Source organism: Pan troglodytes, chromosome 11 (assembly GCF_028858775.2).
Source record: "Pan troglodytes isolate AG18354 chromosome 11, NHGRI_mPanTro3-v2.0_pri, whole genome shotgun sequence".
NCBI lineage: Eukaryota > Metazoa > Chordata > Mammalia > Primates > Hominidae > Pan > Pan troglodytes.
The window spans coordinates 85,443,425-85,469,429 of NC_072409.2; the positions used below are offsets into that span (position 1 = coordinate 85,443,425).

The following is a 26,005-nucleotide window of genomic DNA, read 5'->3' on the forward strand; positions in this document are numbered from 1 at the left end:
CGGGAAGCCCTGAGGTCTGTGCTCCCAGAAAGGCTGCAGCTCTTCTCTCCTTCTGTTCTTCTGCAGCACAAGCGAGGGGGCAATTTCAGGGGTGGGGTGTGATTCGGTCCATTTGTGTGACAGCTTTCAGTCTCTCCGCCTTACTCTGGTTCATGGAAACCGGCCCTGGTGCTGCTTCCTGTTACGTGGGACGGCCACCCGGCATAGATGGAGGGCATTAGTGTCACAGCAGGTCTGGCCCAGGGAATCCCGAGTTCTAGGCCCCCAAGGAGGGTCGCCACTCTTCACTCCCACAGTCAGGGAGCGTTTTACCACCGGCAACCCTGTGAGCCGGCCAGCGTGTTACAGCTCCTTTTGCTCCTGCTGTTTGGCAGGTCCTGAGTTCTCGTCCCCCACCCAGGAAAAATGAGGTTACACTGAGGACAACTGGAGGGTGAGCAAGGTGGAGGGGAGCTTTACTGAAAGAACAGCTCTCAGGAGGCCCAAAGCGAGTAGCTCCTTTCTGCAGGCAGGGCGTCCCAGTGAGTCTCACTGAAACTAGACTCAGAATGGAGGAAGTGAATGCTGATTGGTCTATGGGCAGCCATGGGCGGGCCTGGAAAAAGCACCATCCGGGTAGCGGAGTCCACCCGGAACTGGTGGCGTGGCCCCTAGCCTTTGGGTCATCCCTGGCTTGAAGGTGGGGTTTCACTGGGGACCCAGCTCTTCCCGCCCGGAAACCTCTTAGCCTCCTACCGCCATCAATATACCGGCTGCGGTGCCCAGGCTGTCCACGCTAAGGGGTGCCTACAGGCCCATGCCGAGCCACCCTCAGCCCCGCAGCCTCCCTCACGTTCTCGTTAGGGCCCAGAGTCTGGAGGGGGCTGAGGCGGCTGGAGGCTGGTATGTCAGCAGCCCTATATCACGCACATGTCTGTCTGGGTCGCAACAGTTCCCCGGGCTCAGCCACAACTTTGCTTCACACCAAAGAAAGCCCTGGGAGCAGGGAGAGGCCAGGGAACAGGAGCAAGCACTTCGTAGCCTGCAAGGTCAGGGTGTTTCCCAGGCCCGCAAGAGCACAGGGCTGCCCAGGTCCAGAGCCACAGCTGGGCCGCTGCAACTGCACCTGGGAGCATGGTGGGAGCATGGTGCTCGCGCCCCGCCAGCTCTGTAAGGTGCAGGGTTCTTGCCTGTTTCTGGCTCCGGCTGGTTCTGTGAAGCACGCAGGCCGGACTGCACCTCCCCCACTGCAGCTGGCGCTCTCGCAGTGGCCACTCCAGAGGGGCCACCACTGCCATCAAAAGTAAGTACAATTTGAGAGTTTTGTGATGCTAAATAAACTGAAACATGCCATGTTTTTGGATATATTGTCCTTGAAAACAGGCTGAGTGTTATTAAGTACAATTATAACAAGATATAATAGCACAGCCAGTGTGCAAAATTCAGAAAAAATAAAATGTATATTATATATATATATTTGGTTTATATATAATATATATGCGTGTTTGTGTGTATATATATATGCTTTTTTCAAAACCCAGTTGTATTACCCAATTAAATTATGATTTAAGACCGTCAATGGAAAGAGAAAAAATTAAAATAACAACATTTACAATAGTATCAAAATGTATAGTATTTAGGGATAATTCTGAAAACAATAGGAAACATCTGTACCCTTGAAAGTACAAAATATTGCTGAGATAAATAAAGACCTAAATAAATGGAATGGAATTTCTAAGCTGTAAATCTCAATACTGTTAAGATGTTTACTCCGCCCACATCGATCACCCCAATCAAATCCTAGCTGGATTTCTTCTTTTAGAAATTATCTAGCTGAAATTCTGAAATTCCTTAGATGGTCAAAGGACCTAGAATGGCAAATCACCTTGATAGGCAACAAATTTGGAAAACTAAAAGTACCTAGTTTCAAGACTACGTATAAAATTAGAGTAATTAAGACAATGTAGTACTAATAAAGAAGTATGCATATATGATCAGCTAGTTTTTTAACATAAACATAATATTTTACTATTTTTAATCCAAGTTTGTAGAAAAATTTGTTTTATTTTCTTTATTTTAACATTATTAAATTAACATGTCTGTGTTTTTATACTGCCATCGTATTTACATTATTAGATTGCTACCTTATAAATTTTCATATAATCTAAAGGTTTTAATGTAAAATGTTCATGATGTTAAGATGTACGTATTATAAATTGCAGAATTGAGTTTTTTTTTTTTTAAGTTCTGGGATACATGTGCAAAACGTGCAGGTTTGTTACATAGCAGCATGGTGATTTGCTGCACCTATCAACCTGTCATCTAGGTTTTAAGCCTCACATGGATTAGGTATTTGTCCTAATGCTCTCCTTCCACTTGTCCTCCACCCCCGACAGGCCCTGGTGTGTGATGTTCCCCTCCCTGTGTCCATGTGTTTTCATTGTTCAACTCCCACTTATGAGTGAGAACATGTGGTGTTTGGTTTTCTGTTCCTGTGTTAGTTTGCTGACAATGATGGCTTGCAGCTTCATCCATGTCCCTGCAAAAGGAATGAACTCATTCTTTCTTAGGGCTGCATAGCATTCCATGGTATATATGTGCCACATTTTCTTTATCCAGTTTATTGTTGATGGGCATTTGGGTTGATTGCAAGTCTTTGCTATTGTAAATAGTGCTGCAGTAAACATATGTGTGCATGAGTCTTTATAGTAGAATGATTTATAATCCTTTGGGTATACACCCAGTAATGGGATTGCTGGGTCAAATGGTATTTCTGGTTCTAGATCCTTGAGGAATTGACACACTCTCTTCCACAATGGTTGAAGTAATTTACACTCCCACCAACAGTGTAAAACATTCCTATTTCTCCACAGCCTCACCAGCATCTGTTGTTTCCTGACTTTATAATAATCGCCATTCTAACTGGCATGAGATGGTGTCTCATTGTGGTTTTGATTTGCATTTCTTTCATGACTATTGATGATGAGCTTTATTTTATATGTTTGTTGGCCATATAAATGTCTTCTTTTGAGAAGTGCCCGTTCATATCCTTTGCCCACTTTTTGAGGGGTTGTTTTTTTTCTTGTAAATTTGTTTAAGTCCCTTGTAGATTCTGGACATTAGACATTTGTCAGATGGATAGATTGCAAAAATTTTCTCCCATTCTGTAGGTTGCCTGTTCACTCCGATGACAGTTTCTTTTGCTAACCAGAAGCTCCTTAGTTTACTTTGATCCCATTTGTCAATTTTGGCTTTTGCTACAATTGCTTTTGGTGTTTTAGTCATGAAGTCTTTGCCCATGCCTATGTCCTGAATGATATTGCCTAGATTTTCTTCAAGGGTTTTTATGGTTTTAGGTTTTACATTTAAGTCTTTAATCCATCTCGAGTCAATTTTTGTATAAGACGTAAGGAAGGGGTCCGGTTTCTGTTTTCTGCCTAAGCCTAGCCAGTTTTCCCAGCGCAAATTATTAAATAGGGAATCCTTTCCCTATTGCTTGTTTTTGTCAAGTTTGTCAAAGGTCAGGTGGTTGTTGATGTGTGGCGTTATTTCTGAGATCTCTGTTCTGTTCCATTGGTCTATATATCTGTTTTGGTACCAGCACCATGCTGTTTTGGTTACTGTAGACTTGTAGTATAGTTTGAAATCAGGTAGCGTGATGCCTCCAGCTTTGCTGTTTTTGCTTAGGATTGTCTTGGCTACATGGGCTCTTTTTTGGTTCCATATAAAATTTAAATTAGCTTTTTCTAACTCTGCAAAGAAAGTCAATGGTAGCTTGATGGGAATAGCATTGAATCTATAAATTACTTTGGGCAGTATGGCCATTTTCACAATATTAATTCTTCCTATCCATAACCATGGATTTTTTTTCCATTTATTTGTGTCTTCTCTTATTTCCTTGAACAGTGGTTTGTACTTCTCCTTGAAGAAGTCCTTCACTTTCCTTGTAAGTTGTATTCCTAAATATTTTATTCTCTTCATAGTAATTGTGAATGGGAGTTCACTCATGGTTTGGCTGTCTACTTGTCTATTATTGGTGTATAGTAGTGCTTGTGATTTTTGCACATTGATTTTATATCCTGAGACTTTGCTGAAGTTGCTTATCAGCATAAGGAGTTATTGGGCTGAGACGATGCGGTTTTCTAAATATACAATCGTGTTATCTGCAAACAGAGACAATTTGACTTCCTCTCTTTCTGTTTGAATACCCTTTATTTCTTTCTCTTGCCTGATTGCCCTGGCTAGAACTTTCAAAAGTATGTTGAATAGGAGTGATGAAAGAGGGCACACTTTTCTTGTGCTGCTTTTTAAAGGGAATGCTTCCAGCTTTTGCCCATTCAGTATGATATTGGCTATGGGTTTGTCATAAATAGCTCTTATCATTTTGAGATACGTTCTATCAATACCTAGTTTATTGAGAGTTTTTAGCATGAAGGGATGTTGAATTTTATTGAAGGCACTTTTCTGCATCTATTGAGAAAATCAAGTGGTTTTTGTCCCTGGTTCTGTTTATGTGATGGATTACGTTTTTTGATTTGCATGTATTGAACCAGCCTTGCATCCCAGGGATGAAGTGACTTGATCGTGGTGGATAAGCTTTTTGATGTGCTGCTGGATTCGTTTTGCCAGTATTATATTGAGGATTTTTGCATCGATGTTCAACAGGGATATTGGCCTGAAATTTTCTTCTTTTGTTGTGTCTTTGTCAGTTTTTGGCATCAGGGTGATTGATGGCTTCATAAAATGAGTTAGGGAGGAGTCCCTCTTTTTCTATTGTTTGGAATAGTTTCAGAAGGAATAGTACCAGCTCCTCTTTGTACCTCGTGATACAATTCAGCTGTGATTCTGACTGGTCCTGGGCTTTTTGTTTTGTAGGCTATTAATTACTGCCTCAATTTTAGAACTTGTTATTGGTCTATTTAGGGATTCAACTTCTTCCTGGTGTAGTCTTGGGAGGGTGTATATGTCCAGGAATTTATCTTCTTCTAGATTTTCTGTTTTATTTGGGTAGATGTGTTTATAGTATTCTCTGATGGTAATTTGTATTTTGTGGGATCAGTGGTGATATCTCTTTTATCATTTTGTGTGTGTGTGTGTGTGTGTCTATTTGATTCTTCTCTCTTTTCTTCTTTATTAGTCTGGCTAGCGGTCTAACTATTCTGTTAATCTTTTCAAAAAAACAGCTCCTGGATTCATTGATTTTTTAAGGCATTTTTTGTGTCTACATCTCCTTCATTTCTTCTCTGGTCTTAATTATTTCTTGTCTTCTGCTAGCGTTTGAATTTGTTTGCTCTTTGTTCTCTAGCTCTTTTAATCGTGATGTTAGTGTGTCGATTTCAGATCTTTCCTACTTTCTGATATGGGCATTTAGTGCTATAAATTTCCCTCTTAACAGTGCCTTTGCTGTGTCCCAGAGATTCTGGTATATTGACTCTTTATTCTCAGTGGTTTCAAAGAACTTCTTGATTTCTGCCTTAATTTCGTTATTTACGCAGTAGTCACTCAGTAGCAGGTTGTTCAGTTTTAGTGCGGTTTTGAGTGAGTTTCTTCATCCTGAGTTCTAATTTGATTGTACTGTGTTCTGACAGAATGTTTGTTAGCTAATTTTTAAAAAAGTTTTTAGACAATTCATGGGCATAAGGATAACATTTTGAACAAATGCTGCTGAAACAATTAGATATCCAAGTGTGTGTGCATGTTTGTCTGTTTGTGAATTTAGGTACTTCACACCTGAGAGGTATGAGTGTGCATTACAAAGTTCACTAGGAAGTTTTGGGACTTTTGGATATGTTTATTATCTTGTTTATGATGATTATTTAATGGGCACATGCATATGTCAAAATCATGTCATTTACACTTTGAATATGTGCAATGTGTTGTATTTTAATTAAACATAAATAGTTGTAAAAATGTTATTAATATATACACTTGCTATGCTTTTATTCATTTTACTGTATATATGTGTAAATCTTCAGATAGAAAACCCAATGAAGAGATATATTTTATAAAGTAAAAAAGAAAAATATAGGTAAGAGATTACTAAGATTTTTTTTTAGTGCAATGCTGGGTTTGTCTTACTATTGAGAGGCATTTTTTGTGCAGAAATAGTAGAAAAGATGAAAAATTCTCTCCAGTAGAAGAGAAATTTATTTCTGTCCAATGAAACAGATAACTACCAAAGATTATGGCTTCTGGCTATGTTGGATACTAACCAGTGTTGGAACTAACTAATAATCTTACCTCAACATTGGCTATAAAGCAATTTTAATGTTCCTTGTAATGATGTTAATATGTTACTGGAACCCGAATCACTTAATGAGTTGAATAACATCTTTGATACAAATTTATTTTATATTTGCATTAGAGTCATAATTTTACCTGTTAGAAAATTATACTTTAATAAATAAGGTAATTAAACATATGAAATTGTATGTTTTTTAATGTTGCAAGTGTGGTGTGACTCCTTATGCATATTTAAACCCTTATTTGATTAAGGATAGCAAATACAGAATAAACTACTGTAGTAGAAGTGTGAACAGAACTGTTGAAAGGTTTTAAAAACTGAGCTGGAGCTAGGGACCCATGCTGCCTTTTTTATGTCTAAAATATCTGATTGAATGAAAGTTTCTTTGAACATTGTTTGAACCTGTGGCATAATAAATAGTATATTATGCTTTAGAAGCAAGTACATCATTAAAATCATTGTAATAAAAATTCACATATGTATAGATCTATTAGTTTGTCTGAATTTTGATCAGCATGAAAAACAATAATACTTTTATATTTTTCTGGTATACTGCCAAATTGCAATGAAACAGCATTCACTTTACACTTTTGAGAAACCAATTTTAAATTTCCAGCTTCCAGCAGGTTTTCTGTTATGACTCGAACTACAATATCTTTCAAAACACCACAGTCCTTACAACTTATAAGCTATATATATAGGCAACTTGTTTCAAGTGCAAATAAACTCTACTTCCTCATATTTTGCAGGAACCTTCAGCTGTTTGCATTTGCTACTCAAAGGCAAGGGTTAAATTGAATTAAACTACTCTCAAATGTCACATGAGGGAGAAAACTCTTTTCTCCTTTATCCCAGCACTTATAATTTTTATTCAGGAGTTAATTTATTCAAGCTACCATAATGTGGTGGTTAAGCATATAAACGGTAAGTAAACTGTACACTCAAATAATCACTAACAAATATTGTAACATTTTAATAAAATAATGTATGATTTAGTCATTTCCATTTTTAAATTTCTATAGACTATAATAATAATACCTATCAAATAAATTATGAAAATTCAATTTAAAAATATTTGTTATAGTAGTATGGCTAACTAGATAACTTGCAAACAATCCTAAATAAATAAACATGCACAAAATATTAAGTAAAATTAAATATACATATATATGCCCATAAATATATATGCCTGCCCATTATCACCATTGTCTGAAGTTTGTTTCCTCCCATAATTTGTGCGTTGAAACCCAGTCTCCAATGTAATAGTACTAAAAGATAGGTTTTTGTGGGAGATGGCTAAGTCATGAGGACAAAACCCTCATGGATGAGATTAGTACTCTTACCAAAAGAGGCCCAAGGGAGTTTTTTGTCCCTTATGCAATGGGAAGTCTCAGCAAGAAGGCACTATCTATGAGAAAACCGGCCTTCGCCAGACAAGAAATTTGCATGTCCATTATCTTGGACGTCCCAGTCCCAAAAACTGTAAGAAATAAATTTTTGTTCTTTATAAGCCACTCAGTTTATGATATTTTTGTTATAGCAGCCCTAAGACAAGAGTATATGTGTATCTACTTGTATGTATGAATCTCTGAATGTATATGTATGTGTGTATATATATATACACACACATACGTATGTATACACATGTACATGTATTCATGTATATATGTCTTGTATATAATATATATGCAAGTACAGGTATGTACAACATGTAGAAACAAGTACATATATATATATATATACACTATAGTGTGTGTGTATCTAATAACACATTGGGAAGCCAGTGTCAAAGAATCCACAGGAGCACAATCCAAAGTTATAGATATCTTGGAGGTAAGGAACTCTTTATGTGCCTTTTTTTTTTGGAAAAAAAAAAAAAAGGTAATCTTGATCCTAGTAGCTTAGGAATTTGAGACAGAATAGTTATGATTTTCCCCGAATGAGTTGTTTAATACACATAAAGCTTAGACCATTAAAAGGATACATTTTCATGGGAACGTAAATGAGAAATTTACACAAATCATAGGAGAATATGGAAAAAAATATATCTTTACTTTGGAACTGAGTAGGGAAAAGTAAATTACTTCTGAAATTTCTAAACATAAGAGATACCACATCTGAGATTTTTTGTGCAGGTTTATTCTACCTGGTCTGAAAGTCTCCAGCAGAAAAATACAATTTACAGTGGTTGCAGTTTGGTAGTGCTTCTGGAAGATTAGTAGCAGCAGTCTTAAATCCTTGTGGAGCACAGCTTCATCCAGTTCTCAAGGAAATACCCATGTATAAACTTTTAAAGATAAACCACCATTCACAGTTAAAACAGCAATAACAGTAAAAACAACTATGATAATTTAACATGAAAAGTCAGAGGACAAACAGTAACAAGAGATACCAAGAAACGATCCACAAAGACATCAAGAGAGTTGATAAACACTACATGTAAAAAAAGTGTCTATATATTCAAAATTAACAGAAAAACTTGAAAATATAAGAAGGTTCAAAAATCCATGAAAAATAACCATGATTTGAAAGTAAAAAAATTCAAGATTCTTGACATAAAAATATAATTATTGTAATTAAAAGCATAATGCAGAATTCTGCTTCTAAGTAAGACCTAGTATATCATGGTGTGCCATGAACTAAAAAAGGAGCAAGATAAATTTATAAAAATCATATTATCGTATTACAGTTCATGAAGGGCTATGAGAGCAAGAAAAACTAAATAATTTTAAAATTTTAGAGAGGATAAACTTTTGTAAAATGAACAAGTATTTTCATGTATTTTTTTCCCTGTGGACATTTGCTAATTTCAGGCATCATCTGAAGTTTGGGCTTGGTTTGGAAAGACCTCTGATGGGGTTAAGGGAAATCAGTAAATCTGGTAGTAGTTGTAAGGAACTGGAATGTAAATTGTAAAAGTAAAAGTACCACAACTGAAAACTCACTAGTTTTTTTATGGGCTATTTGTTGATTTGTGAATCTGTATCGGAGACTGGAAAGCTAGGCTAAATGTAAATGAAAGGCAGAATGAAATCTCCTGCAGTCTTTTGACGACTAGATAAGAAAACAACAATCTGACGGAAGAGGACTTCCTCAAGCATAGGCTGGTTTTTCACTTAAAAATGTGTCAGATTTTGAAATTTAGTGGTCAGAAACCTGGAGAATTGGGATGAACAGATGAAGAACAAAATTATATTTCTCATAGTGTTTTATGGCTGAAGGGAAGTAAACCTGTGAACTTTTAATTAAAAACTGAGAATCATATATTAGGAAATGTGTGAACAAAACATACATTAGTCTTCCTAAAACTGCAAACAAAATATTACAAAAGTCAAAATAAACCTGACCATTTTGAGATTATCAGTTCCTTGCTTCTCTAACATATGAATGAACAAATCTTCCCTGGTGCATGACAATATGATGGGGGCGTATTTTATATATGTAATTTCACCATACATAATAATTTAACTAGATGTATGAAGAAGCAAGAACCTATTAACAATAAGAGAAAATATAAACAATAGAACTAGACCCACAAATGACTCAGAGGACTTCTTTTGCAGAAAAATACTTTAAAGTAACTATGATTAATATGTTCTAACAATACAGAATGATAGACAAACTAAACAAACATTGATCAGTTCACATATAATTATAGTAAAATAATAAAAAAGATAACCTTGAAAAAGAGAAAACTGAATTTGATTGCAATGGTTTAACTAGTATTAGACTTGACCTTCTCTAAACAACATGAAAATTTCAGAAAACATGTTTTCAAACTTCAGACAGCCAGAAGGCTCGGAGAGGGATCTCCGAGTTTTCTGCCTAGAAGCACTTTCTGGACTTCAGAACAAGAAGGAAGAATACAAGCAGAACAGGGCAATCACACTGAGTTTTAAGAGTCAGAGTTTGTAGTTTAAAAAGCCTGAGCTAGCTGGATTTCCAGGAAAGACTAAAAAATAACTGAGAAGTATATGTAAATGAAAGACTAGAAATCTGTATAGATTTCCCTGAGAATGCTGCTGAATACCAGGGTATAATTAACAGGAAGAATCATCATGCAGATCCACAAAGCACTATCAGAAAGCCGTAAAATGAAGAATTTGTAAATTATTCACAGAACAGAGACATTTTAAACACTTAAAATATTATATTACTAAGAACTACAATATTCAAAAATATTCATTATTTAGGACATGCTTATTGGACTGCAAATAATAAAATATTGTAGAGAAATTACAAAAGATACTTTAACACAAAGTCCAATTTACCTCCCCGTTAGAATGCATGGTCTCTATAAACAAAAACCTTGTTGAATCATCAATAACTTTAATATTGCATTGTGCATAGCAATTACTTAAAAATTTTTCTGTTGCATGAAACACTAATAACTATGTTGTTCTATTTTATAGAATATATGTATATAATTATGTTCAGTAATACTATGGACTATCATTTTTAGTTACCATTGCCAGATTCCTTATGGGATTCTCAACTTTCTAAAAAGCATTCTTAAAACAATTAATTGACTTACCTGGGTCACACACATGTTAATAGAAAATCAACATTCAAACTATAGAAACATGATTCAATAGAAACTTTTTAGTACATTGAACATCCATAGTCGATTACAATATATATACACTTATATTTATCAAGAAGTGTAATCCAAATAATTAGTTTATTTAAAAAATACATCCAAGTAACAATGGTAGTTTTTAACCTATCAGTATGGTAAGTTGGAGCACCTGAAAATCTTTCTTGAAATTAGTCATATGAGTACATTGGTTAAAACTCGTTTTATCCTAAAATAATATATATCCTATAGTAGATAAACTTCTAATTTACTTTTCAACTTGCCTGTATAAGTGTGTATATTCCATCACTGAGTTAGTAAAACTTGTCTGATAATGCTTTACATGATAGACACTTTTCTATTTTAAATAATAAGTAATTGTTAGCAATATCCTCAATTTATGACATAAGCTAAAAGTATGTTTTATTCTATAAAAAATTTCACATATGATACATTTAATTTTCAAAATTACAAAATATATATGTAAACTTTGTTCACAAAATTATTACAAATGCTGTTTTCTGGTATACCATAATAAATTGAATTTTTAATTTTTATTAGTAAATGAATTCAAATGTTAAGAATGCTACATATACTATTTTAAAAAGAGAAATTGGAAACTAAATATCTAAAATTTTGATGAGTTTACTTTAAACAAATTGTATAATCATAATTGAGAGTAAACATTCATATAATTTCAAAACTAAGGAACATACACCATTAAACTAGGAGATCAGCTTGAACACACCTGAGATAACAGCTTTCTGAGTAATGTAGTCAGCTCAACATCAAAAGTAGTGGTTGTAGGCACTCATATTGCCTTTCCACGATGGCGGTCTCTCCAGTTTTCTTCCCAAATAGGACTCAAGATGTTCTTTTGTCTCCACTATTCTGTTGTCTACATTTAGGATCTCTATATTGCTCAACTGGATTATTGCAATAAGCTCCAACTATATATCTATCTATATGTAAATCTATATATCTATCTGCCTCTACTGTTTGTTTGCAGTTTGCATAATTTATTATTTGCATAACCACCATAGTTAGCTTCTTAAAACATATAGTGTTGTTCTTTTTTTTTTTTTTATACTTTATGTTTTAGGGTACATGTGCACACTGTGCAGGTTAGTTACATATGTATACATGTGCCATGCTGGTGCGCTGCACCCACTAACTCGTCATCTAGCATTAGGTATATCTCCCAATGCTATCCCTCCCCCCTCCCCCCACCCCACCACAGTCCCCAGAGTGTGATATTCCCCTTCCTGTGTCCATGTGATGTCATTGTTCAGTTCCCACCTATGAGTGAGAATATGCGGTGTTTGGTTTTTTGTTCTTGCGATAGTTTACTGAGAATGATGATTTCCAATTTCATCCATGTCCCTACAAAGGACATGAACTCATCATTTTTTATGGCTGCATAGTATTCCATGGTGTATATGTGCCACATTTTCTTAATCCAGTCTATCATTGTTGGACATTTGGGTTGGTTCCAAGTCTTTGCTATTGTGAATAATGCCGCAATAAACATACATTTGCATGTGTCTTTATAGCAGCATGATTTATAGTCCTTTGGGTATATACCCAGTAATGGGATGGCTGGGTCAAATGGTATTTCTAATTCTAGATCCCTGAGGAATCGCCACACTGACTTCCACAATGGTTGAACTAGTTTACAGTCCCACCAACAGTGTAAAAGCGTTCCTATTTCTCCACATCCTCTCCAGCACCTGTTGTTTCCTGACTTTTTAATGATTGCCATTCTAACTGGTGTGAGATGGTATCTCATTGTGGTTTTGATTTGCATTTCTCTGATGGCCAGTGATGATGAGCATTTTTTCATGTATTTTTTGGCTGCATAAATGTCTTCTTTTGAGAAGTGTCTGTTCATGTCCTTCGCCCACTTTTTGATGGGGTTGTTTGTTTTTTTCTTGTAAATTTGTTTGAGTTCATTGTAGATTCTGGATATTAGCCCTTTGTCAGATGAGTAGGTTGCGAAAATTGCCTCCCATTTTGTAGGTTGCCTGTTCACTCTGATGGTAGTTTCTTTTGCTGTCCAGAAGCTCTTTAGTTTAATTAGATCCCATTTGTCAATTTTGGCTTTTGTTGCCATTGCTTTTGGTGTTTTGGACATGAAGTCCTTGCCCATGCCTATGTCCTGAATGGTAATGCCTAGGTTTTCTTCTAGGGTTTTTATGGTTTTAGGTCTAACGTTTAAGTCTTTAATCCATCTTGAATTGATTTTTGTATAAGGTGTAAGGAAGGGATCCAGTTTCAGCTTTCTACATATGGCTAGCCAGTTTTCCCAGCACCATTTATTAAATAGGGAATCCTTTCCCCATTGCTTGTTTTTCTCAGGTTTGTCAAAGATCAGATAGTTGTAGATATGTGGCGTTATTTCTGAGGGCTCTGTTCTGTTCCATTGGTCTATATGTCTGTTTTGGTACCAGTACCATGCTGTTTTGGTTACTGTAGCCTTGTAGTATAGTTTGAAGTCAGGTAGTGTGATGCCTCCAGCTTTGTTCTTTTGGCTTAGGATTGCCTTGGCGATGCGGGCTCTTTTTTGGTTCCTTATGAACTTTAAAGTAGTTTTTTCCAATTCTGTGAGGAAAGTCATTGGTAGCTTGATGGGGATGGCATTGAATCTGTAAATTACCTTGGGCAGTATGGCCATTTTCATGATATTGATTCTTCCTACCCATGAGCATGGAATGTTCTTCCATTTGTTTGCATCCTCTTTTATTTCCTTGAGCAGTGGTTTGTAGTTCTCCTTGAACAGGTCCTTCACATCCCTTGTAAGTTGGATTCCTAGGTATTTTATTCTCTTTGAAGCAATTGTGAATGGGAGTTCACTCATGATTTGGCTCTCTGTTTGTCTGTTGTTGGTGTATAAGAATGCTTGTGATTTTTGTACATTGATTTTGTATCCTGAGACTTTGCTGAAGTTGCTTATCAGCTTAAGGAGATTTTGGGCTGAGACAATGGGGTTTTCTAAATATGCAATCATGTCGTCTGCAAACAGGGACAATTTGACTCCCTCTTTTCCTAATTGAATACCCTTTATTTCCTTCTCCTGCCTGATTGCCCTGGCCAGAACTTCCAACACTATGTTGAATAGGAGTGGTGAGAGAGGGCATCCCTGTCTTGTGCCAGTTTTCAAAGGGAATGCTTCCAGTTTTTGCCCATTCAGTATATTGGCTGTGGGTTTGTCATAGATAGCTCTTATTATTTTGAAATACGTCCCATCAATACCTAATTTATTGAGAGTTTTTAGCATGAAGGGTTGTTGAATTTTGTCAAAGGCTTTTTCTGCATCTATGGAGATAATCATGTGGTTTTTGTCTTTGGTTCTATTTATATGCTGGATTGAGTTTATTGATTTGCGTATATTGAACCAGCCTTGCATCCCAGGGATGAAGCCCACTTGATCATGGTGTATAAGCTTTTTGATGTGCTGCTGGATTCGTTTTGCCAGTATTTTATTGAGGATTTTTGCATCAATGTTCATCAAGGATATTGGTCTAAAATTCTCTTTTTTGGTTGTGTCTCTGCCCGGCTTTGGTATCAGAATGATGCTGGCCTCATAAAATGAGTTAGGGAGGATTCCCTCTTTTTCTATTGATTGGAATAGTTTCAGAAGGAATGGTACCAGTTCCTCCTTGTACCTGTGGTAGAATTCAGCTGTGAATCCATCTGGTCCTGGATTCTTTTTGGTTGGTAAACTATTGATTATTGCCACAATTTCAGCTCCTGTTATTGGTCTATTCAGAGATTCAACTTCTTCCTGGTTTAGTCTTGGGAGAGTGTATGTGTCGAGGAATTTATCCATTTCTTCTAGATTTTCTAGTTTATTTGCGTAGAGGTGTTTGTAGTATTCTCTGATGGTAGTTTGTATTTCTGTGGAATCGGTGGTGATATCCCCTTTATCATTTTTTATTGCATCTATTTGATTCTTCTCTCTTTTTTTCTTTATTTGTCTTGCTAGTGGTCTATCAATTTTGTTGATCCTTTCAAAAAACCAGCTCCTGGATTCATTAATTTTTTGAAGGGTTTTTTTTTTTTTTTTTGAGACGGAGTCTCGCTCTGTCGCCCAGGCTGGAGTGCAGTGGCGCGATCTCGGCTCACTGCAAGCTCCGCCTCCTGGGTTCACGGCATTCTCCTGCCTCAGCCTCCCGAGTAGCTGGGACTACAGGCGCCCGCTACCACGCCCGGCTAATTTTTTGTATTTTTAGTAGAGACGGGGTTTCACCGTGTTAGCCAGGATGGTCTCGATCTCCTGACCTCGTGATCCACCCGCCTCGGCCTCCCAAAGTGCTGGGATTACAGGCGTGAGCCACCGCGCCCGGCCGAAGGGTTTTTTGTGTCTCTATTTCCTTCAGTTCTGCTCTGATTTTAGTTATTTCTTGCCTTCTGCTAGCTTTTGAATGTGTTTGCTCTTGCTTTTCTAGTTCTTTTAATTGTGATGTTAGGGTGTCAATTTTGGATCTTTCCTGCTTTCTCTTGTGGGCATTTAGTGCTATAAATTTCCCTCTACACACTGCTTTGAATGTGTCCCAGAGATTCTGGTATGTTATGTCTTTGTTCTCGTTGGTTTCAAAGAACATCTTTATTTCTGCCTTCATTTCGTTATGTACCCAGTAGTTATTCAGGAGCTGGTTGTTCAGTTTCCGTGTAGTTGAGTGGTTTTGAGTGAGATTCTTAATCCTGAGTTCTAGTTTGATTGCACTGTGGTCTGAGAGACAGTTTGTTATAATTTCTGTTCTTTTACATTTGCTGAGGAGTGCTTTACTTCCAACTATGTGGTCAATTTTGGAATAGGTGTGGTGTGGTGCTGAAAAAAATGTATATTCTGTTGATTTGGGGTGGAGAGTACCGTAGATGTCTGTTAGGTCCGCTTGGCGCGGAGCTGAGTTCAATTCCTGGGTATCCTTGTTGACTTTGTGTCTTGTTGATCTTTCTAATGTTGAAAGTGGGGTGTTAAAGTCTCCCATTATTAATGTGTGGGAGTCTAAGTCTCTTTGTAGGTCACTTAGGACTTGCTTTACGAATCTGGGTGCTCCTGTATTGGTTGCATATATATTTAGGATAGTTAGCTCTTCTTGTTGAATTGATCCCTTTACCATTGTGTAATGGCCTTCTTTTTCTCTTTTGATCTTTGTTGGTTTAAAGTCTGTTTTATCAGAGACTAGGATTGCAACCCCTGCCTTTTTTTGTTTTCCATTTGCTTGGTAGATCTTCCTCCATCCTTTCATTTTGAGCCTATGTGTGTCTCTGCATGTGAGATGGGTTTCCTGAATACAGCACACTGATGGGTCTTGACTCTTTATCCAATTTTCCAGTCTGTGTCTTTTAATTGGAGCATTTAGTCCATTTACATTTAAAGTTAATATTGGTATGTGTGAATTTGATCCTGTCATTATGATGTTATCTGGTTATTTTGCTCGTTAGTTGATGCAATTTCTTCCTAGTCTTGATGGTCTTTACATTTTGGCATGATTTTGCAGTGGCTGGTACCGGTTGTTCCTTTCCATGTTTAGCGCTTCTTTCAGGAGCTCTTGTAGGGCAGGCCTGGTGGTGACAATATCTCTCAGCTTTCACTTGTCTGTAACGTATTTTATTTCTCCTTCACTTATGAAGCTTAGTTTGGCTTTATATGAAATTCTGGGTTGAAAATTCTTTTCTTTAAGAATGTTGAATATTGGCCCTCACTCTCTTCTGGCTTGTAGAGTTTCTGCCGAGAGATCCGCTGTTAAGTCTGATGGGCTTCCCTTTGAGGGTAACCTGACCATTCTCTCTGGCTGCCCTTAACATTTTTTCCTTCATTTCAACTTTGGTGAATCTGACATTTATGTGTCTTGGAGTTGCTCTTCTGGAGGAGTATCTTTGTGGTGTTCTCTGTATTTCCTGAATCTGAACGTTGGCCTGCCTTGCTAGACTGGGGAAGTTCTCCTGGATAATATCCTGCAGAGTGTTTTCCAACTTGGTTCCATTCTCCCCATCACTTTCAGGTACACCAATCAGACGTAGATTTGGTGTTTTCACATAGTCCCATATTTCTTGGAGGCTTTGCTAGTTTCTTTTTATTCTTTTTTCTCTAAACTTCCCTTCTCGCTTCATTTCATTCATTTCATCTTCTATTGCTGATACCCTTTCTTCCAGTTGATCGCATCAGCTCCTGAGGCTTCTGCATTCTTCACGTAGTTCTGGAGCCTTGGTTTTCAGCTCCATCAGCTCCTTTAAGCACTTCTCTGTATTGGTTATTCTAGTTATACATTCTTCTAAATTTTTTTCAAAGTTTTCAACTTCTTTGCCTTTGGTTTGAATGTCCTCCCGTAGCTCAGAGTAATTTGATCGTCCGAAGCCTTCTTCTCTCAGCTCGTCAAAGTCATTCTCCATCCAGCTTTGTTCCGTTGCTGGTGAGGAACTGCGTTCCTTTGGAGGAGGAGAGGTGCTCTGCATTTTAGTGTTTCCAGTTTTTCTGTTCTGTTTTTTCCCCATCTTTGTGGTTTTATCTACTTTTCGTCTTTGATGATGGTGATGTACAGAAGGGTTTTTGGTGTGGATGTCCTCTCTGTTTGTTAGTTTTCCTTCTAAGAGACAGGACCCTCAGCTGCAGGTCTGTTGGAATACCCTGCAGTGTGAGGTGTCAGTGTGCACCTGCTGGGGGGTGCCTCCCAGTTAGGCTGCTCGGGGGTCAGGGGTCAGGGACCCACTTGAGGAGGCAGTCTGCCCGTTCTCAGATCTCCAGCTGCGTGCTGGGAGAACCACTGCTCTCTTCAAAGCTGTCAGACAGGGACATTTAAGTCTGCAGAGGTTACTGCTGTCTTTTTGTTTGTCTGTGCCCTGTCCCCAGAGGTGGAGCCTGCAGAGGCAAGCAGGCCTCCTTGAGCTGTTGTGGGCTCCACCCAGTTCGAGCTTCCGGGCTGCTTTGTTTACCAAAGCAAGCCTGGGCAATGGTGTGTGTCCCTCCCCGAGCCTCGCTGCTGCCTTGCAGTTTGATCTCAGACTGCTGTGCTAGCAATCAGCGAGACTCCGTGGGCGTGGGACCCTGGGAGCCAGATGCGGGATATAATCTCGTGGTGCGCCGTTTTTTCAGCCAGTCCGAAAAGCGCAATATTCGGGTGGGAGTGACCCGATTTTCCAGGTGCGTCCGTCACCCCTTTCTTTGACTCGGAAAGGGAACTCCCTGACCCTTGCACTTCCCAAGTGAGGCAGTGCCTTGCCCTGCTTCGGCTCGCGCACGGTGCGCCGGTCACCCCTTTCTTTGACTCAGAAAGGGAACTCCCTGACCCTTGCACTTCCCAAGTGAGGCAGTGCCTCGCCCTGCTTCGGCTCGCGCATGGTGCGCACACCCATTGTCCTGCGCCCACTGTCTGGCACTCCCTATTGAGATGAACCTGGTTCCTCAGATGGAAATGCAGAAATCACCCGTCTTCTGCGTCACTCACGCTGGGAGCTGTACACCGGAGCTGTTCCTATTCGGCCATCTTGGTTCTTCCCCCATATAGTGTTGTTTTGTTGCACACGTCTTTTAACAGCCTCCAATTTCATGTAGATAGGATGTCCAGGTTTCTGAGCCAGGCAAACTAGATGCATCAAATGTTATTTCAGTTGGCCTTTCTAATAGTCTTTGTTTATTATATTTATTTTATCCTTCCTCTACAGTTTTCCTGAATTTCTCAGAATGTGTCATTTTATCCCTCAATGGGTAATTTTCAGGTGGCCATGAAAACTAGAGTGACTTGAGATTCTTCTCTAGATTGCTCTTTTCTCTCCTGCACTGAGTTTTCAAAATTAACAAGATATGTCGTTTATCTTTTTAAAAAAAATGTGTTTAATGGACAGTCTATAGTAATTACTCAGTGAATTTTTTTACAATTAAATAATTGTGTGAATATATGTATGTATGTATGTGTGTGGGTATAAGTGTGTGTGTACATATACAACACATGTTTGAATGATCCACATAACATACATGGTCTAAATTGGTTTTTATACCTTTTTTTTTAAAAAAAAAGCTCATAGAGAAAAGTTAAGGATGAATACAATTACCAAAGTAAATATTTTTGTTTTAATCCGTGAGTTAGTGAATTACTTTATAGGACATTGAAGTAAAACAAAAGCAATGTTTCAAGTTATCTCACTAATTTACAAGGTCACTAAGTACTGAAAAACCAAGAAAATAATATCCTTAGGCAATATTGATTTTTCAATTTTTTAAAAATAATTAAGTATTGTAAAGTCTTCACTATATCTACCAGCATTTTCAACCAGCCTTTGATTCTAAATCAAAATTCAGAATTCTTCATAGCCCATCATATTCTTAAACCATAAACATGCCACCAATTATGCATATAATATGGAGTAAAGAAAGCTCTTTTTCTTGCATCTTAACAAGTTATTCAGCAAAGGACCGATTATTCCAAGCAATTTCAAGGCTATAACCAGCCATAATGTCCTAAAAATGAAGTAACTGGAAATTCAACAACACTTAATTTAGGGATAAGACAATTTAACTTAGAATTTCCTGATTTCTGCCTTTAAAATATCAACAGTTTCAACAGCTAATTAACACACTTTGTTTTCTAACAAAGGATAATAATGAAAAAAAGAAAAAGAAATATCAATAACAATTTGATAGAATCAACTTTTAATCACACATTTCTCTTTTGATGAGACTCTACAATGTACTGTTTTGCTACTTACTAAAAGGTTTTAAATGCTTTATTAAAATTATATAACCCTATTACATAGTTGCCCTTTAAAAGGTTTTTCTGTCTCACAGTATTTGTTTTTGAAAAATATATAAATATTTAAATTTTAAATATAAATGACTCTGTGAATCTCTCCTGTAATTCTATTTTACAGATTTTTAAATATTTAATCAAATTTATTTTAGAAAAGTGTTATATTTGCAGAAATTTCGGAAAGGTTGTTCAGAAATTTTCCATATCCTGACCCAGTTTTCCCTGTTTCTAATGTGTTACATTATTATGGTACGTTTGTCACAACTAATAAGACTTCATTGACATGGGTCACTGGAAAGTGATATGAAATTTAAGACTCTGGCAAGAATTTCAGGGTAAAACTCACTTCCTAAAATGGCTTTTAAAATTCTGAAAGTGATGCCATGTGCTGAAGATGTATAAATGCCTGAGTTGCCATGGCATATGATAGATGATGGGGAAAAAAAGTCTCAGAGAACTGGGCATACTGGAATGCAGAGATTATGTAATGCTGGAGGATTTATCAGAGGTAAATCCATGGTAGAGCCCAGAAGACACACTTTCCAACAAGACCATCAATGAATGTAACAATGAAAGGTCTGAGAAGACCACTAAGTCCAATGTTGGTTCTTCTCTTTAGAGCAGGTCTGATGGTTGGAGAGGTAGTCACAGAGCTTGGCTTAATAGCAATTAATTGTAGGCACTCGTTGCACTCGTTGTTAACAGCAGTGAGTATGACAGATCTCCAGGTGGCAGCTCTTAATTGCCAGGTCCATAGTGCTACAATTATAATAGCAAGTGACAGGTTGGTGGGACTGCTATGGGGCTGCACCTTCAGAGAGTTCTGGAGATGATTAATAGAACATGGTATTCTATCTGAGGGAAAAAAATATGAAGCAAATGAAGGTGCTGCTTAACATCTGTAAGCAGAAGAAAGGGCGAATAAAGGAACAAGAAGCTGAGAACTGTTGTCCTGATGACAAGTCAGATAAGTTTTTCAGTTCTTCCTCTCCCACCAATTTTCAGATATGAAATTAGTTGATTACGTGGCCAGTTTTTAAATCAAATAGCTGTACAAAACTAAAGCAATTATATCTTGTAATGATTACTCCACTTTTGCCCCAAAGAGACGTATAGCCATTTATTCAGTTGAATTTTTTCTGGGGAAAGAAAAATACTAAGACATTTCAAGGACTATCAAACAAAGGGTCTGAGTTGACATTAATAAAGAGAGATCTAAAGTGTTCCCTGTTAGAGTTAGGGTCTATACAGGTCAAGCAATAAATGGATGCCCAGATAAAGCACACCGTTTCAACAACTTACCCAGTTGTAATTTCCCCAACTAGCAAATATATAAACCTCACTTTGAGTTTTTGGCACCTGAGATAAGACCTCTCATAGTGTAGAAAGCCAAGTGGAAGTCTCTGAATATATTCCTCCCACCAGCTAAGATAATAAGTAAAAATAATATTACATTCCAGAATCTAAGGGAATGAAGAGAATGGGCATAGGTAACACGTTTAAAGATCTAAATGATGTGAAGATGGTTGTCCTTGTAATAGATGCATGTAGTTAACCAGTGAGGCTTCTGGTTCTGTCTTATCTACCAGATCTTCTTCTAACCAGATAGATTAAAAAAAGATGACTTCTCAAACAACTGGCAATCCAAATCACAACTACTCTAAAGAACATGATATTTTGCCCAAGTACCTGATATAAGGTCATTTATCTGACAAATGTGTGGTTTTATATTTCAATTAATGAAGAGAATTTATTCAATTAATAAATTAGAATTAGAGGCCGGGCGCAGTGGCTCACGCCTGTAATCCCAGCACTTTGGGAGGCTGAGGTGGGCGGATCACGAGGTCAGGAGATCAAGACCATCCTGGCTAACACGGTGAAACCCTGTCTCTACTAAAAAATACAAAAAAAAAAAAAAAAAAAAAAAAACTTAGCCGGGCGTGATGGCGGGTGCCTGTAGTCCCAGCTACTCGGGAGGCTGCGGCAGGAGAATGGCGCGAACCTGGGAGGCAGAGGTTGCAGTGAGCGGTGTTCGCTCCACTGCACTCCAGCCTGGGTGACAGAGCGAAACTCCGTCTCAAAAACAATAAGTAAATAAAAAATAAAAAAGATAATAAAAAAATTAGAATTAGAGATTGGATTCATTCACAGTTTTGAACCAGGACTATATGAACTCTGTTGTCATACCTTTCAGTCATAATGTAGTCACAACACTTCTGGACCATTTCCATATTATGAAGATCTCACTAATCTAATGTATCAATTATATGACACTTATTAGCTGTAATAAGCATGTTAGAGTCAATGATGAGACATCTGAACACAAGATGGTGGGTGATAAGTCCTGCAAAATTTCAGATTCAAGCCACTGCTGCAAACATTTTAGGGAGCTGATGGTTAGAGCCATTATAGGATATCACTCCAAGAAAAATACAAATTGCTGCATCTTCCAGATCCTACCATCAAGAAGCAAATATGGTGCCTGATACGCTTCTTCAGGTTCATGAAACAGCTCATTCCACTTCCAGCCCCATACTGTGTAAGATGCTAATGACTAAGATAGAAAAGATCCAGGCTATGGTGAAACAGTTCCTGCTGCTTTTTAAAAATGTAATAGTACTTAAATTGGTACCAGTAAAGTGGGGAGCTGCTGAAAAGATACTCGAAAATGTGAAAGTGACTTCGGAACTGGGTAACAGACAGAGGTTGGAACAGTTTGGAGGGCTCAGAAGAGACAGGAAAATGTGGAAAAATTTGAAAGTCCATAGAGACTTATTGGATGGCTTTCACCAAAATGTGATAATAATATGGAAGATAGAATCCAGGCTGAGGTAGTCTCAGATGGAGATGAGGAACCTGTTGGGAACTGTAGCAAAGGTGACTCTTGTTGTGTTTTATCCAAGAGACTGGTGGTATTTTGCCCTTGCCCTAGAGATCTGTGGAACTTTGAACTTGAGAGAGATGATTTAGAGTATCTGGCGGAAGAAATTTCTAAGCAGCAAAGCATTCAAAAGATGACTTGGGTGCTGTTAAAGGCATTCAGTTTTATAAGAGAAGCAGAGCATAAGAGTTCGTAAAATTTGCAGCCTGTCAATGCGATAGAAAAGACAATCTTCTTTTCTGAGGAGAAATACAAGCCAGTTGCAGAAATGTGGATAAGTAATGAGGAGCCAAATGTTAATCCCCAAGACAATGGGGAAAATGTCTCCAGGGCATGTCAAAGACCTTTGTGGCAGCCCCTCGCAGCCTACGGACCTGGTGCCCTGCATCCCAGCTGCTCCAGCCATGGCTGAAAGGGGCCAACGCAGAGCTTGGGATGTGGGTTCAGAGGGTGCAAGCCTCAAGCCTTGGCAGCTTCCACATGGTGTTGAGCCTGCTAAGCCTTATCTTTGACATCAACATCTTCCTTTCTGTGAATAGAGTGTGAAGTAGAGGGAAACACAAACCAAATCAAACCACAAAAATAATGTTTCCTATCCCAAGGGTAGATTGTAGCTTTGAGATATTTCCTTAATCTACATATTTTCTGAGTGGTTCTACTTCAGAAACGGAGTGATGTTCTTCTCTGGACAGAGTCAAACTCCATGCTCTTACAACCTGCAATGTTCGTTATCCTGGGCCTGTTTTCTTTGCATGATTGCTCCTTTCTCCTGATGTCTTCCAATTATTTTGTAATCTACAAGAATGTTGTTTTCTAAACTTCCTCTCATAAACTTGTGTCTTAGAAATTTAACCAAATGTGCATGTGAATTAGCTTAATTTAGCCATTCCACAATATGTAACTATGTTATCCACAGGAGAGACATTCCAAGACCCCCAGTGGATGTCTGAAACCACAGATAGTACCAAACCCTATGCATTAATTTCCTTATTATCTTCTTCATGATTTCATGGATAGATGATTCATTTTTACCACAGGAGCTTAGCAACCTCAGTGGGCAATATTTTTCTTTCCTTATTAAGTTCCAAATGCTCACTGTTTCCCCTAAAGGAAGAATGATTCTGCTTCTCTTTGGTATATCTAAATTGTCACCATCATTATTCTTGTGCTTTGGAGCCATTATTAAATAAAATAAAAGTTACTTGAACATAAGCCCTGCTATGTGGTGACAGTTAATTTGAATATACCAGAAGGATACTAAGTAGCAGATAATGTATACAGCATGGATACACTGGATAAAGAAATAATTCACCTTTCAGGCAGGAAAGAGTAAAACGGCCCAAGATTTCATGATACTACTCAGAATTTAAAATCTATAAATTATTTATTTCTAGAAATTTCCATTTAATATTTTTGGACAATTGTGGGTAACTGAAGCTGTGGAAATGAAACAGGGTAAGAGGGTGACTACTGTATCTCAGAGCAACACATTGCATATGAAAAAATATACTATTTTTATTTTTCAATTAAAAAATATATATTTAAAATAAAGGCATAATGCAGAGGTTATTATAGAAATTGATTATAGAGTAAAATTGAGAGCTATGATAAGGCAGAATGAATGTAACCTGAGGACACATGGTTGTGACATAGAAGAATTGCTAATACAGATTTGATATGTCTAACAAGTGCTGCATTCAGTGAAAACTATACTACCACTGTAAGGTCAATATGTTCTTTTTTTATTTTTTATTTTTTATTTTTATTTTTTTTTTTGAGATGGAGTCTCTCTCTGTCACCTAGACTGGAGTGCAGTGGCGTGATCTTGCCCTCCCAGGTTCAAGCAGTTCTCCTGCCTCCACCTCCTGAGAGGCTAAGATTACAGGCGTGCACCACTGCACCTGGCTATTTTTCGTATATTTAGTAGTGACAAGGTTTCACCATGTTGGCCAGGCTGGTCTTGAACTCCCGACCTCAGGTTATCCACCTGCCTCGGTCTCCAAAAGTGCTGAAATTGGAATCATGAGCCACCGCGCCCAGCCAATATCTTCTTAATGCTTTATTTACTCACTAGTGGTCTTATAGTTGATGGTGAAAGAATTCACATTGACTTAAATACCACAGCTTAACAAGCCTGGAAGTCAAATAGGCAGATCCTCACTCATTTTCCTTGTTCCTGTTAGTTTCTTGGCAATTCTTGTTCCTTTACACTTCTGTAAAAATTTTAGAAGTGTGTGAACTTCAAAAAGGAACTTAGATTGCATTTTTATAGAACCTATAAAATAATTGGGGAAGAGTATCGTTCTGATATCTTTATGAAATTTTCTTCTTGTCCATGAGGATGGGATATCTCTTCATGTATTTGTCAATATCGTCATTAATTTTAGATAAATTTTCAAGCTTTCTGCTCATATAATGGACACATTTTTGTTAGATTTATTTTGAGAAATTTATTTTGTTGCTATTGTAAATATTATTTTTAAATTATATTTTTAGTTGTAGTATATGGAAATTTGGTTAACTTTTTAATATTGAATTTTATCCAAACATGTTTTGTAAAGATTTTTTATTTTCTGGTAACATAAATAGACATTTCTAGACATGTTCTATTTGGATAATTACTTGCAAATGGGGGTGATTTTATAGTCTCCTTTCCTTTTACAATTATTTTTCTTTTATCTTAAAATAAAGGTTAGATTAGCCATGCTAATCTGACAGAAATCTTGGCAGTCAGTACCTTTGTTATTGTCCTTATTTCAAGGCAGTGCTTTTAATGTTTATTAACAATAAAATCTATTGTTATTTTTCCTTCTTAAATATAATTTATCAGATTGTGGAAGGTTTCTTATACTCTTGGTAGTAATGTTTATTATTATAAATGATAGCTGAATTGTATTAAATACGGTTTTTTGTGTCTATTAAAAGATAAAAAGATGTTCCTGTATTATTATATTTTTGAAATTTATATTTGCATTTACAGACTTTACAAAATATTAAACTGTCATTCTAAAGATAGTAAACTTGCTCATGACATATTTCTTATTAAAGTGTTAAATTTATTTAGTTTGATTACATCTATATTTATAAGAAATATTTGTCTACTTTCCTAGTCTGATTTTGTATCAAAAAATGTCCATATTCCAATCTCTTTGCATTTATATAAATTCAAAATAATCTATTTTAAGAAAATTTTGCAAAATGCCCCCTATCGTATGAATACTTAGCTGGGCAAAGGATTTTTATTTGTAGAAGATTTTTTATGTTTAATTATTATTAATGGGCATAAAATGGTTCATGCACTCCAGTTCTTCTTGAGACAGGTTTGAGAAGATATGTTCTAGAATTGCCTTCAGAGATTCACACTAAATTAGAATTACTAAATGAACAGTGTACACAGGTACAAATCAAATAGAAATGTCTGAACTCAAAAGGATTTTTAAAAAGAAAAATAATCTAAAATGTTAGAGTAAAGTAATTAGAATAGAATTTAAGAAATGGAATTTGGAAAGATTAATTTTACCATAGTACATATAGTGTTGAGTATGAGGAGAAAATAATTGTGGGGAATAAAATTAAAG

At 37.0% G+C, this 26,005-nt stretch overlaps 1 protein-coding gene across 1 annotated transcript in view; it reads left to right on the forward strand.

The window, feature by feature from the left end:
* The first annotated feature begins 634 nt into the window (after positions 1-634).
* The window catches only part of LOC129135926 (uncharacterized), a 458,825-nt gene continuing 433,454 nt past the window's right edge, over positions 635-26,005 (forward strand). Inside the window, exon 1 of the mRNA XM_054658004.2 lies at positions 635-1,282. Within this exon, the coding sequence (XP_054513979.1) occupies positions 885-1,282 (398 nt within the window). The 5' untranslated portion in view covers positions 635-884. The remainder of the gene's footprint in view (positions 1,283-26,005) is intronic.